Source organism: Gossypium raimondii, chromosome 7 (assembly GCF_025698545.1).
Source record: "Gossypium raimondii isolate GPD5lz chromosome 7, ASM2569854v1, whole genome shotgun sequence".
Taxonomy (NCBI): Eukaryota; Viridiplantae; Streptophyta; class Magnoliopsida; order Malvales; family Malvaceae; genus Gossypium; species Gossypium raimondii.
Genome location: NC_068571.1, coordinates 44,044,535 through 44,055,911, shown reverse-complemented (window position 1 = coordinate 44,055,911; position 11,377 = coordinate 44,044,535). Strand labels below are relative to the sequence as shown.

The following is an 11,377-nucleotide window of genomic DNA, read 5'->3' as shown; positions in this document are numbered from 1 at the left end:
TATTTTTGTTCTCTCTATTATTTTTAATAATGAGGACATTGTTCATCTTAAATAGGGGGACCAAAATTGAATTTTTTTTCAGAATACATTTTCTTATAATTATGATTAAGTTATATTTTATTCAAAAATTAAATTTTTTTGGTAATTATGCTAAACTTTAGTATAAATAAAGTTCTATGTTAGCTGATTTATGAAATAAATGTTAATCTTAATAAATTATGTAAATCGAACCATAAAGTTTTTAATTCTTTAGGAAAGCTAAGCATGCTTGAAGGTTTAAGTCTCTAGAATTGACTTAGTAATTTCTTGAGGCAAAATCCTAGGAAGCATGACATTTTGAAAATGATTTAGGCAAACTTTTGTTTGGACCGATTAAGCCTTTCAAGCTAACCTTAACGAATATTTATCACTTGAAACCCAACTTTGAAACTATAACACACAAAACCCAGCCTAGATGTTACGGCCAAATCTAGAGAAATTATATTAGTTTGTTTAAAATCCCAAAGTTTTAATCCCAACTTTAGAAACCATAAGTTCTGAAAATATTAACTTAAAGCAAAACACTTATACATTATTTTTTTGGAAATTACGCACATAACATATTTATTTTATAGAAAACTCCCAACTTGATCTCATTTGAAATTTTCTAATTTCAGTGCATGTTTCAAATATATAAATATGGCACTACTCTTACATATTTTAGAAAAACTTATACTTGAATACTTTTATATCACAAAAAACCATCAAGTCATGTAGCAATAATTTTTCCTATTACAGATTCTAATTTTGAAAATTGATTTCAAATATGATAAATCGTACGTTATCATCGTTTTACGTTAAAAATACCAAAATCCGACGAAAATGAATAGAAACCATAAAACAATTTTACAAACCAAAATATCATAAATAAACTAATCATAAATCAATTTATTTACTTAACCAGAAAATCAATCTGAGCTCTCGCACGCCGTCCGGTCCTAAGTCTGAAGACCACCTGAAATGCATTAAACAAACAAGTGAGCTAAAAGCCCAATGTGTAACACATCCAAGGAAAAAATCAGAAAACGTACACAAACAGATACGTTTTCATATACAGATTCAGTCATATTCTCATATACGAAATCAGATGTATTCTTATAATCAAATGCAAATGCATATGCAGATTCAAATATAGATACAAACACAGATCCTACCCCTATCCGCTACTCACCAACGCCGTCCAACCAATCACACCAATTAGGACTACAAGCGTCCATCCATCCCATCACAATGGGTCATGGTGGTATAGCACTCATATAAGTGCAGTTGAGCTATCAGGCAGAAATGTTGCGGCAAACCGCCATAATCATGTATATATGGTCGAGCCACTATAATTGCAGTCAAGCTGTCAGAACAAATATTGCGGATACTACACCAGAAGGTGCAGTAATACTGTCAAAATCGCACTTCCTCCATCACATATCATCTCCCACCCCAATGCATACACAAATACTAACAGACATCAGATGCACATACTCAATACATATTTTTCACATCAGAACATGCTAACAGAATTATCAAATCACAAACCATATACAAATTTCACATTTTAGACACACAAACAATATCCCTATCACATACAATAGAAAAATATCAAATGTCACATATCCGAGTCATTTTTAAGCCATGCGAACCCCACGAGAGGTCTAATTACGAATTTCAAAGTCTAAAGAGCCTACGTGAAAGTTTTCAAAAAATGGGCCCACATGACCCAACTGGCCCAGCTCATGTGGTCCACACAGTCTAACACACGACCCCAAATAGCCCAGCCCATGTGACACACACGGCCTGACACACGACCGTGTGACACCGATTGAGTAGTTTTCGACTTCATGTAGTTTGCTATTTTTCGAGTTTTTCGTTACACACCTTAATTATTTTGAAACACGAAAGTACGACACCTCTCTAGACCCCAAATAAACAACAGCCCTGAGAGAATCCCCTCACTCACTAAAGAACGTTTTACTCCTCATGAACCACTCCGAAAAAAAAAGGAAGATACGGCGGCAACAGTAGTGACAAGCAATTGTAGTGCCTTAGCAAATGGCGTCTTTGAAGAGAATGAAAAATATATTGTTTAAGAGAAAGTATATGAAATAAGACGAAAAAAGAAAAGAAAACAATAGAGGAAAAAGTGACAGAAAAATTACAGTAGCAAAAAGTAGTGAAAATCAAAATGGGAAAAGAAATGGAAAAATGAGAGTGTGGGACGTGAGAGAGAGTGGGGAGAGAGGGACAGTTGTGAGGGTGGAATTTTAAAGGAAAATCCCTCACCACTATTTTAAAACTACCCCACTAACTCCTATCATTATCCACATCAGAATCTTTTTCTTCTGAATTTAAAACAAAAAAAATAATCCCCATTTTGCACACACACAAGATTCGAACACAAGACCTAGGGATAAGCTAACACCTTACTACTGAACCAACAGACTCATTCTTGACATCAATTGAGAAAAAATAACATATAGGCTATAAGTTCAAAGATAAGGGTTTAGGCAAAATAGCAAAAATTCAAGGGAAATGATTCAAACCTGGAACCTTGCACACACTACTTACATCTCTCAACCATTGAACCAGATTAATTGACTTGAAAAAAACTTCACGTTCTTAACTAAAAAATCAGGGTGTGACCACTTTTGATTTCACGAACCCAATTTCTTCTAACCTAGTTTTTGGGATGTGACAGAGACTATATGGCCTGATTTTATTTGAACCTTGCAATAATAAGTCAACACTTCTCTTATAATTATATCTAAATTATCCCAAACACTAGACTCAGCCTATCTAAAATATTCTCTGAAGATAAGTTTGGGAAGTTGAGAAGAAGTATCAAAAACACAAAATTGTAGTACATGCAGTAATATGCTAGAAAAAAAGAAAAGAAAAGAGAGCATATGTACTAAAAAAAATAGATGTACAAGGAGCATGCGTACTCAAAAGCAAAATTAGTTGGTGAATGTGGAGGTATTTATTCCGAAGGTCCGATGTAAGCTGAGTCTAGGGTTTTAGCTCAAAATTATCTATCTTTTACCTATCCTTAGCCTAGCCACGTTACAACCTATTTAAAAGGCCTATTGATTCAGATTTCTATGCTGACTACATTAGTGGAGAGAAATTCTTAAGTTCAACATATGGATGTATAAATTAAACTTAGTGATTTCAGTTTAGTCTTAAATGATGGAATAAAAATTAATTGGTAAGAATTTAGCATGTCTTTATTAAGAAATCATTTAGTCTATTCTTTCTATCATGATAATAATTGAACATGATAATAATTAAATGCGTTAATTATAAAATAATTAAATTGAACTCAAATTATGAACATATTAAATTTTAGTTATTTTTATAATAAATGTATACAAATTTGATTTATTTTTGATAGTTTTGCACAAAGGGTGAAAATTGGCTCAGCAGTCACCTTGAGAAGCTTGAACCGTTAAGGCAATTTTTGTATCAAGTGACCCAAGAGTATGGTTGATTGTTTTTCCAACCATAGATGGTCCCATAATAATTAGTGAACACATTTTATAATTAATTTTGATCCAACACAAATTGGGTTACAATTAATTACAAGCTTGATGAAGAGAAAGGGGTCTAGTTGTGCAAAGTGAAGAGGACTGGTCCACCAAGAAATTTAGCAGCCCAACCTGTCCCATGTAGTTGCCCCAATCAGCTATTTTAGCTGATTTTTGTAACTGCAAATCAGCCCTTGAACTTGTCTTTAATTTTGTTCAAACCCCTCCCCTTTTTAAGCTTGCTATTTTTAGCCACAAGCTATTTTTAGTAGTCATATCCACCTATAAAAAGCCCCCTTCACTCCCTCATTTCTCATCCCTCACTTCACACATCTCTCTCTCTGTCTCTCTCAGATTTTCTTTCTTTCTCCCTTCTAGTTGCCTTTCAATTCCCTTCGTCCCTTGTCAATTTCCCCTCTTGAAAAAAAAACCTTGTACGCCTCTTGGAGTAGCAATAATCGAGTGTTCATGAAGGCCTTGGATCAGCAGTAATCGAGCAGAAGAGAGGAGCGCGCTAGTCTGGCTTTGAAAAACCATCGAGATTTGTTCTTCTAGTTCCCTTCTCTTAAACTTGGTTTTAAGTTTTGTGAACATGAATATTTGTATTATTGTTCTTCAATTAATTAAAATGACTTAAATTCCTTTCGTGTTAGATTAATTGCATTGTGTTTGCTTAGATTATTAAAAATGTGTTTGTGTTGTTATTAGGTCTCAATAAATTGTTCAATTAAATAAAATCATGCTTATGTTATACTTGCATTTTAGTTGTAAGGTAACAATTGAATTAATTATTTAAACGGATTAAAATTGTAATTAATGGACACAATATTTAATTGGTGCATGTTTGTTCTTCTAAGGTAATTGAGAGTAAAATTAATGACGGTATTAAACAATACATTAGCCTTGCATAACTTGCAAAATTATTGTGATCAAATTGTTTCAATATAGAGATATATTATTATCTCACGTAATCTTTTATTTGCTTATTAAAATTAAATTAATCAGTTGAATTGACATAGAGATATGGTCAAGAGATTAATAGGTTCTAATAGGTAAGTATGTGCATTAGTTAGCAATTTATCCGATTCTTGTGTGAAATTATTCGTAACAACATAAACACATCTTTAATTATTCTAAGTTAAAGAATAAAATTGATCTAACACATTTATGTCATATTGATTAAACTTATCTTTTAGAAATCATGCATTGAAATATTTTTACTTTTTATTTTCTTAGTTAAATTACTTAGTTAATTTTTAGTTTTACAACACCTCTTCAAATTTTTCATAACCAAATTGTTTAAATTTGCATTTCATAAATATCTTCTTGCATAGCCTCTGTGGGTACGATAACTCGACATTACTTGTCACTTTATTACTTGATACGATTGTGTACACTTGCACATTTTCATCATTCCAGTATACAGCATTGGGCGTACTATGTGGATGTGTGTAAATCTTTCAAAAAGGTTCAAATGTATTATCAGTAATGTTATGTATGATTTGTCTTTGGAACTCAGTAAGTTCATATGAACTTACTTTGTTACATTTTCCTTCTTAGGCTTGGTAATTGAAGGAAAGCTTTTTTAGACGGACTACGCTAGAATGCTACTACTATTGTGAGCTGACTATTTTATTTTGCGTCATGCATGACTCGAAGAGGTGGCATATAAGTTTATTTGTAAATGATTTGTACAAAGAACTTTTGTTTTAATAAAACTCTATTTTTATGAGATTTCTAGGAAGTATTAATGCTTGGTTTTAAATTAATATATTTTGTTTAATGATGTTATTATATTTTAACTTATACGCCATATGGTTTGTATATTATTTTTAAGCTGTAGATGTTTTCATTCAAACCTTGGTAAAGTAACAGTTAATATTTGTCTTGTATTTATAACTTTGTAAGAATTATATAAAGTTTCTCCTAAAATGTTTTAAATTTAGTTTGATTTTAAGTAATGCCATACCATACTTGGATCTTATTATACGGTCGGGTTTGATGTGTTACATCTAGACTAACCTAGATCGGATCCGCACCTAAACATCATAAAACTTAGTTAAAACCAGCTTTAGGGATCCCCAAAAGGGTTCAAGCAACCAATGAATCACTAACGACAATTTTGATATGCTTTCAAAAAGCATACTTACACTGTTTTGCCACTAACCAAATATGTGAATTGATTCCGTGGTCACCGCTAATCCGAGGCGTTTAGATAAGTTCCTAAGACCAAAATAACACATAAATCAACAATTAAAAATCACTCATAGCCTTGGAGGCATTTGGCCAAAGTATAAAAATTATTGGGAAAAAAACAATACTAGATCTTGCCTGAATCCACACTTACGCTTTCCCTTTTCCTAGATCCGAGATGTGATCTCAAATGAAATTGAATGGTATTCAACCAAATAAAGGGGCTTATTTAAAAAGGAAATAGTGCACAATAAGACAGCAATGAAGGGCAGCAAATGAAAAGAAAAACAACAGCCCCTCGTGATGATTAAAAGGGGCGGCAACACCACAAATGTTGACAACAAAGGGGGCTATTTTGAGCTTCAAAAAAATGGGTTAAACGAACAACAAAAAGAACATTTTTGGTAACCAAAAATCGTAACAAAGAGGCTAGAATAAACGGTGGAAAATGACAATAAATTAAAGGAGGAAAGCAAATGCAAAGTGAAGGCTTGATGAAGTTGGTTCAAAGATGCAAAGAAACTCGACAAAGATGCGAGCCATGAAGACCAAGACATGCAAGAGTCATGCGATGCAAACTTATTTTGTTTATTTTGTAATTTCTAGTCAATGAAATGTAATCTTAGTTCATTTTTAACTAAGTTAGGTTGTTGACTGATGTAATTAGCTTATGTATGAGCTGTAAACACAACTTTGTATAGGTTTACAAGCTAAAATTTCAAGTTTCCATGTAATTAGTGGGAGTAGGTGAAGTTTAGGTAATTACTTGCTGTTTTTGACAAGCTTAGTGCTTGGTTTATGTATTGGCATTATGCCATTATTCAATTTAATGAATGAAGATCAGTTTGTTCATCAATTTTTCCTCTTCATTTTTCTTAGCTTTTCTTCCTTTCTTTTACTCAAATTCTCTTGTTTGCTCAGCAAGTCTCGAGACTTGCTCGACAAGTCTGTGCTGAGTCTGTTAGTTTCAGTTACAGCATCAACAATTGGTATCTAGAGCCTATTTCTTAAGGGATCTGTTATACAAATACATGGCTTCATCAAGCTTTTCACCAGCTGGACCTCAAGTCTTCAATGGAGAAGGCTATCACATATGGGTGGTCAAAATGAAGACCTACCTGCAGGCATACGATCTGTGGGAGGTGGTCAACTCAGATGTTGAACCAGAACCACTTAGAGGCAATCCAACAGTGGCTCAGATCAGGCAGCATGCTGATGAGAGGACCAAGAGGCACAAAGCCATGTCTTGCATCCAGAACTCAGTGTCTGATGTGATTTTCACAAGGATTATAGCATGTGAATCACCAAAACAGGCCTGGGACAAGTTGCAGGAAGAGTTTCAAGGGACAGAAAGGACAAGGCAGCAACAGTTGTTGAACTTGAGGAGAGATTTCGAGAATTTGAAGATGAAGGAAGAAGAAACTGTCAAGCAATATTCTGACAGGATTATGGGCGTGGTTAATGACATCGGGCTCCTTGGAGAGCGCGTTCAATGAAGCTAGGATAGTGGAGAAGGTTATAGCAACTCTGCCTGAGAGGTATGAGGCAAAAATCTCATCTCTCGAGGACTCAAGGGATCTGTCCATCATCTTCCTGACAGAGTTGATCAATGCTCTATATGCTCAAGAGCAGAGGAGAGCAAGCAGACTGGAGGAGCACCAAGAAGGTGCCCTTCAGGCAAGAACAAATACTGCCTACAAAGGCAAGAAGGCCTGGAGAGACAAACCAAAGAATGATGCTGCAAGGAGAGAAGGTCAGACTTGCAAGCACTGCAGAAGGGTTGGTCATCCAGAAGAAAAGTGCTGGTTTAATCCAGAAGCTGTATGTCAGTATTGTAAGAAGAAGGGTCATGTTGAGAGAGTCTGCAAGAGTAAGACCAAATCGAGGTAGAATCAGTTTCAACAGATGAAAGTTGAGGCTCGAGTAGCTAAGGAGGACAGTGATCAAGAGGAGCAAGTCTTTGTTGTGTCATGCTCAGCTGCTCAGGAAAGGTCCTCATCTGGTTGGCTCCTAGACAGTGGATGCACCAACCACATGACACCTGATGCTGCAATATTCAAGTCTTTAGACAGAAGCTGCAGAACTAAAGTCAAAATAGGAAATGGTCATTTTATTCAAGCTGAAGGCAAGGGTGATGTGCTGATATGCACCCTTACAGGTACCAAAGTGATTTCAAATATCTTTGTTGGTGCACAAATTGATGAAAACTCGCTTCGAGATAGCTCGATTCTTTGGAAAAAGGTTATTCATTGTGTTTAAAGACCACGATGCCAAATCGGTGATCCAAGTGGATCCAAACGATGGCGATCCTATGGTGATAAGAGCTTTGTGGTTGATGGACAAAGAAGTCGACATTGCCTACACGACCACTTCGGATGAATCCAAGTGTGGCATCAAAGATGGACATGCCAACTTGGATCGATGGCGAATGGTCGAGAGGACTGGCTGAAAATTTCATCAACTCGATGGACCATGATGATGTATGTAAAGTATGTCAACTAGGAAAGCAGGCCAGACTCCCATTTCCCTCGAATCAAGCCTGGAGAGCCTTTGAAAAACTCAAACTGGTGCATACTGATGTGTGTGGCCCTATGAAGACTGAGTCATTAAGTGGAAACAAGTATTTTATACTGTTCATTGATGATTTTTCAAGATATTGCTAGATTTACTTCTTAAAACAAAAATCAGAGGTGGCCTCAGTGTTTTGGAAGTTCAAGACTGCTTCTGAGACTGAAACAGGCTGCAAGCTGAAGACCATAAGGTCTGATAATGGGACTGAGTACACCTCAGCTCAGTTCCAAGCCTTTTGTGATAAGGCAGGCATCAAACATCAACTTACCAACACATATACACCTCAGCAGAATGGTGTAAGTGAGAGGAAGAATAGAAGTTTGATGGATATGGCAAGGTGCTTGATGATTCAGAAGAATCTGCCTAAAACACTATGGGCAGAAGCAGTTAACATTGCAACATACATTCAAAATAGACTTCCAACCAAGGCTTTGGATCAGAAGACTCCATTCGAGGCCTGGTTTGGCTTCAAGCCATCACTGGCTCATCTGAAGGTCTTTGGATGCATCTGTTATGCACATGTACCTGCTGTTAAAAGGGACAAATTGTCTGAAAGGGCTCAACCTGGTGTACTGGTGGGCTACAACACTGTTAAGAAGGGCTATAGGATCTTGGATCCTTCAACAAACAAGGTGTCAGTTAGCAGGGATGTGGTATTTGATGAAAGGTCATGTTGGAACTGGGAAAGACATGAACCTGAAGAAGTTTCTGAAGAACTAGCAACAGACCAAGCTGAGCCAGACCAAAATGTTCCAGAAATGGACATTGATGATGTACCAGTCAGAGGAACAAGGCCATTGACTGAGATTTATGAAAGGGCTCATGTAGCCATAGCTGAACCAAGCAACTTTGAAGAGGCTGAGGCTCAGCAAGGGTGGAAGCAGGCAATGGCTGAAGAGATCAGCATGATTGAGAAGAACCAGACCTGGGAATTGGTTGAAAGGCCAGTCAGAAGGAAAGTGATTGGGGTGAAATGGGTGTACAAAGTCAAGGACAATGTTGATGGAACCTTGAACAAACTGAAAGCAAGGCTAGTTGTCAAGGGGTTCAGTCAGAGGTATGGCCTGGACTACCTGGAGACCTTTGCACCAGTGGCCAGGCTCGACACCATCAGACTACTGATTGCCTTAGCAGCACAGCTCGAATGGAAAATCCATCAACTTGATGTGAAGTCAGCCTTTCTAAATGGTTTCTTAGATGAAGACATCTATGTTGAACAACCACAAGGGTTTGAAATAGGTGGCAGAGAGCATATGGTCTACAAACTGAAGAAGGCCCTATATGGATTAAAACAGGCTCTAAGGGCCTGGTACAGCAGAATCGATGGCTACTTGACTGATCTGGGATTCGATCGAAGCAAGAGTGAGCCAACACTGTATGTCAAGAAACAAGGGACACAAATACAACTCATTGTATCCCTGTATGTTGATGACCTTCTGGTGACAGGAGGAGATCGAGCAGTGCTGGCTAATTTCAAGACCAAGATGCAGGAAGTGTTTGAAATGTCTGATCTTGGGGAGATGTCCTATTTTCTTGGAATGGAGGTGTCTCAAGTACAGAATGGGATATTTCTAAACCAGAGAAGCTTTGCCACAAAGATTCTGACCAAGTTTTCCATGCAAAACAGCAAGGCAACTAAAACACCTGTTGCTGTTGGAGAAAAACTATCGAGCCAAGGTGATTTTGAGAAGGTATGTGAAACAACCTACAGGAGTCTAGCTGGTTGCTTGCTATACTTGACTGCCACTAGACCAGACATCATGTATGCTGTAGGATTGCTCTCAAGGTTCTTGCATTGCTGCAATGAGAAGCATTTCCAAGCTCCAAAGAGAGTGCTGAGATATGTCAAAGGCACTTTAAACTATGGTTTGAAGTATAGCAAAGAAGGAAATCTGAAGCTGGTTGGCTACACTGATAGTGACTGGGCTGGCTCGATAGATGACATGAAAAGCACCTCAGGGTATGTTTTTAACCTTGGTTCAGCCATGTTTTGCTGGAGCTCGAAGAAGCAAAGTCTAGTGGCTCAATCTACTGCTGAAGCAGAGTATGTGGCAGCAGCAAATGCTATCAACCAAGCCATATGGCTAAGGAAAATCTTGGCTGACTTGAATGTGCATCAGGAGGAAGCTACTGAGATCTTCTGTGACAACCAATCTGCAGTAGCAATTGCTAAAAATCCAGTGTTCCATGGAAGGACAAAGCATTTCAGCATCAAGTTACATATTGTTCGAGAAATGGAGCAAGCTCAGGAAGTAAAGCTGATCCACTGTAATTCAGAGGATCAACTTGCAGACATTTTAACCAAAGCCCTTAGTGTCACAAGGTTCGAATGTCTAAGAAAGAAGCTAGGTGTTTGCTCCATGCAAACCAAGGAGGCTTGATGAAGTTGGTTCAGCATGCAGCAAACTCGACAGCATGCAGGCCATGAAGACCAAGACATGCAGGAGCTGCTGATGCAAACTTATTTTGTTTATTTTGTAATTTCTAGTCAATGAAATGTAATCTTAGTTCATTTTTAACTAAGTTAGGTTGTTGGTGATGTAATTAGCTTATGTATGAGTAAACACAACTTTGTATAGGTTTACAAGCTAAAATTTCAAGTTTCCATGTAATTAGTGGGAGTAGGTGAAGTTTAGGTAATTACTTGCTGTTTTTGACAAGCTTAGTGCTTGGTTTATGTATTGGCATTATGTCATTATTCAATTTAATGAATGAAGATCAGTTTGTTCATCAATTTTTCCTCTTCATTTTTCTTAGCTTTTCTTCCTTTCTTTTACTCGAATTCTCTTGTTTGCTCAGCAAGTCTCGAGACTTGCTCGACAAGTCTGTGCTGAGTCTGTTAGTTTCAGTTACAGCACCAACAAGGCTTTATGGACGACAACACAAGAGGAAAAATCAGCAACAAAGGGGTTGCAATGTGCAACAATAGAAAGTAACAAAACGGGTAGTAATGGTGCTGAAAATAATAACAACAATCAGGCGGCTTGAGGGCTAAAAAATGAAATACAATAGGGAAGAAAATTGAAGAAGGACGAGCAGCAAAAAGAGAAGAAAAG

At 36.9% G+C, this 11,377-nt stretch overlaps 1 protein-coding gene across 1 annotated transcript; it reads left to right on the top strand.

Moving 5' to 3' along the window:
- The first annotated feature begins 6,781 nt into the window (after positions 1–6,781).
- Positions 6,782–7,640, top strand: LOC105789150 (uncharacterized). Its single transcript, XM_052633955.1, has 2 exons — positions 6,782–7,174; positions 7,233–7,640. The coding sequence occupies exons 1-2, from the start codon at positions 6,782–6,784 to the stop codon at positions 7,638–7,640; spliced, it is 801 nt and encodes a 266-aa protein (XP_052489915.1).
- The last annotated feature ends 3,737 nt before the right edge of the window (positions 7,641–11,377 follow it).

Coding starts and splice junctions, on each gene's coding strand:
- LOC105789150 (XM_052633955.1), top strand. CDS start 6,782: ATGGCTTCATCAAGCTTTTCACCAGCTGGACCTCAAGTCTTCAATGGA. Junction 7,175..7,232: donor AGATGAAGGAAGAAGAAACT/GTCAAGCAATAT, acceptor GGCTCCTTGGAG/AGCGCGTTCAATGAAGCTAG.